The sequence below is a fragment of the Idiotropiscis lumnitzeri genome, chromosome 2, assembly GCF_059441095.1.
Source record: "Idiotropiscis lumnitzeri isolate Australia: NSW breed Sydney's pygmy pipehorse chromosome 2, RoL_Ilum_1.0, whole genome shotgun sequence".
NCBI lineage: Eukaryota > Metazoa > Chordata > Actinopteri > Syngnathiformes > Syngnathidae > Idiotropiscis > Idiotropiscis lumnitzeri.
This window is the reverse complement of record NC_142392.1, coordinates 15,698,656-15,701,947: the sequence shown is the minus strand read 5'-3', so window position 1 is coordinate 15,701,947 and position 3,292 is coordinate 15,698,656. Positions and strand designations below refer to the sequence as shown.

The following is a 3,292-nucleotide window of genomic DNA, read 5'->3' as shown; positions in this document are numbered from 1 at the left end:
TGAGTATTGCCAGTTATGGGCTGATATTTGTGCCAAACAATAAATATACAGTTGTTGTTATTCAATAATTCAGTTTGTAATTCAATAATTCAGTTTTCAATTCAAATATTCAGTTTTCAATTCAAATATTCAGTTTTTAATTAAAATATTCAGTTTTTAATTAAAATATTCAGTTTCTTGTGGCACAAATATTGTTATTCAACAATTCAGTTAGTAATTCAATAATTCAGTTTTCAATTCAAATATTCCGTTTTTAATTCAAATATTCAGTCTTTAATTCAAATATTCAGTTTCTAGTGGCACAAATATCAGCCCATACTCACACGTGAAGTTTGCTTTTTTTTGTTGACATATTTTGTGTACGAGCGCGTTGGTTTCAATCGGAGTTCAACTGTGTTGTTCTATGAATTGCCAGCAGGTGGCGGTAAGGCAAGAAACATCATCGAGTGTTTACAAGATTCTAAGTAAAGAAGAACGACAGCGCTAAACATACCAAACAAATGAGTCTAACAATGGTTTCCAGAGTCTAAAACAACCTCTCGAATGAGGTTCTTCTCAAATTTGCGTTGCGCTTGAGGACATATGAATAAATAGTAATAACAGGCTTGCTGTTATTGGAACCGTTGCTATCGCAGTGTTCGAGTGGCTAGCTAACTGGCTAATGGTGGCGATCAGAAACTTTTCATCAAGAAGATGGAGTCGTGTCTTATTTCAACGATTTCCCAAGGTTTGTTTGTTGTTAATGCATGAACGAATACAAGCTTTCATCTGAAAAGAAGCATGTACAGACATTAAACAATTTTTATAAAAGAATAGCTAACTTTATTTTAAAACTTGAATGTACTTTGTTGATTTCTCTAACTCAATGACGTGTGAGAGCAAACATTTGGTTCCAGTGACAGTTTTCCAATGACACCCTTATAATCTAATTATTATTGTACATTTTTCCTTTATAAATCGACAATTCAGTCGAAAAACGTTCAATAAAATTAAAATCAAACCATATCCATCGTTGCCATTATTTTACATCACTTTCTATGACAAGGAAAAAAAAACTGTGTAAAGCAATGACTAAGTCGTTTTAGAAATAAAATGTTTGAGAACAGCTGTGTTTATCCCAGGTAGTCCATTACCTCTGGCTTCACTCCGCCTACTGGTGCCACCTCTGCAGCTCTTGTCAGCCTCCATGTGGCAAACCCTGAAGAAACAAGAAGTCACGAGCTACTGGGAAATGGCCGAATTTGTCTCTTTGGTCGTGGAGATTGTCCCGGAACTGCTCTTGTACAAGCACTGGATGCAACTCAACCTGGGTTTAAGGGCCAGGGTTAGTAAATCCAAGAAGAGTGGGTAAGAACAATTGTGACAACATAAACACATTATGCCTGACTCCACTTTTAGTATATTCTAGAATTATGCCGAAGTGAACAGCCGCTGAAATGTGACGTCATCTCGTCTCTCCTGGACAAGATTAAACAACAAAACGGAACTGCAGTAGATGTGAGTAAACATTTAATTCCAATGTCTGCCTCTGTCTCATCATTTTGCTGACAGTTGAATCATGTGTGTCCTTACATTGCAGACGAATGAAAAAGATGAAGCTATTATGCACTTTCTGGAGTTAATTCAAGTTCTGCTCAAAGATCCGGAAGAGAGACAACACTTCTTTGTGGTACGGGATCCTCAATGTCGTTTTAATCAATCATTTGTGGTCGAAGGATTTAATTTGTGACAATTTTATCATCTTAAAGGAGGTCTTCCCTTCCCTGTACGGACCAGAGTATGACCAGGATTTAAAGTCGCTGTTTTGGGAGTTCCTCTGTCGACTAGCCCAGTTGTTACCCGTTCCTGACCTCAAACAGGTGAGGGACAACTTGATAATGTTGGGATAAAAAAATTTAAATTGTTTACAGCAGCACACATTGCATACAATCACCACTAGAGGGCGTAGGTGTCTTCACATCCAATTTTTTAAATTTATCAATTGCAGACTGTTTGCTGGCTCGGTGTTTCGATATCGGATGAACGCGAGCATTCACTTGCTGAAGCGAATGACCTGAAGGTTTTGCTCCAGCACCACAAACACCTCAGCTGTTTAAAGCAACATGGTAGTGTATTTTTCCTGAGCAATTTGTGCTATTATTCATCAGTTATAAACTAACTAATGTTCTTTTTGGGGAAAAAAAAAAAAAAAAAATGTAGTTCCAGCCTCAAGCATGGGGGAGAACATCCTATCCTCGCTCTCTGCCTTTCATGCTTGCAGAATGGCAAAACCTGAAGAACAACTTAACCAATCAGGCCCAGATGGTGATAGTCACATACACGTACCTACAGTGGAGGAGGTCACTGTTGAGATTATTGCAGAGGATGAAGTAGAATTAGAACAAAATGGTGGCTTTGAGCAAGCAGAAGAGATGACTGGAGATGTGAATGAAGCGAAAGAAGAGCAAGGATTGCATGAAAAACCACAAAGTGACCTTGCGAGTACGCACCAGGCAGCCGTCCCCGTTTGCACCTCGGAGGTCTTCAGGCCCTCACGACTGTCCGGACTGCGACAAGAAATTCAAGTTCGCCTCGTCGCTCATAGCTCACGCGTCATCCACACCGGGGAGCGCCCCATCGCTGCTCCGAGTGTGGCCGCTGTTTCTCTTTCCGGCAAGCCCTGAAGCGGCACAGAAACACGCACCAAACTGCACGCAGGTACAACTGCGACATCTGTGGGGAGACTTTCCCGTCCATGAACGGCGCTTTCGCGAGCACACACGCGCACGTGGCGGATGGCGTCTACGCATGCTCCACACTGTGAGAGGAAATTCACCTGGGAGCCGGCACTCTCGAAGCACTTAAAAACTCACATCAGGTCTTCGGTGAGAGTGGATGATGCACGCCTGATGCTGAGAGAGCACCGGAAAACCTGGCTGTAGTTTCTCTCGTTAACGTCCGCACGAGCCGGCGCAAACGCAAACCCACTCATGAAGATCCAAGTCATCAACTTGCAGAAGCACATGAACTGCAAGACGTAAGAAGGAAGTCACCAGTGAGAGGCCACCAGCCTCCAAGTGTTTGCCCTTCAATTGGTCAGTTTCCTTTTGTCTTTATTTCTTCTATTCAAAATATTATATCTTATGCAAAGGAAAACTAATCTCATTATGTTGGTTTGTTGGAATGAATGTGTTATGATTTTATGCAAAGGTGTTCTTTAACTTTAGAAAATTATTATTGCTGTCAAGTACTTTTTTTTTTGATGACACATCAACATTTGGAGATTGTTGTTGTGATATAAAGACAAACATGA

At 40.6% G+C, this 3,292-nt stretch overlaps 1 protein-coding gene across 2 annotated transcripts; it reads left to right on the top strand.

Annotated features, from left to right (window-relative positions):
- The first annotated feature begins 235 nt into the window (after positions 1-235).
- Positions 236-2,731, top strand: LOC148341780 (uncharacterized). 2 transcript variants are annotated; one of them, XM_088281022.1, is made up of 7 exons: positions 236-727; positions 1,172-1,324; positions 1,399-1,497; positions 1,580-1,669; positions 1,749-1,859; positions 1,988-2,105; positions 2,200-2,731. In XM_088281022.1, the coding sequence occupies exons 1-7, from the start codon at positions 662-664 to the stop codon at positions 2,661-2,663; spliced, it is 1,101 nt and encodes a 366-aa protein (XP_088137148.1). In that variant the 5' UTR covers positions 236-661; the 3' UTR covers positions 2,664-2,731. The 2 variants fall into 2 exon arrangements, with proteins under 2 accessions (XP_088137148.1, XP_088137141.1); XM_088281015.1 differs by having other exon boundaries at positions 239-727; positions 1,122-1,324.
- Positions 2,732-3,292: the final 561 nt, after the last annotated feature.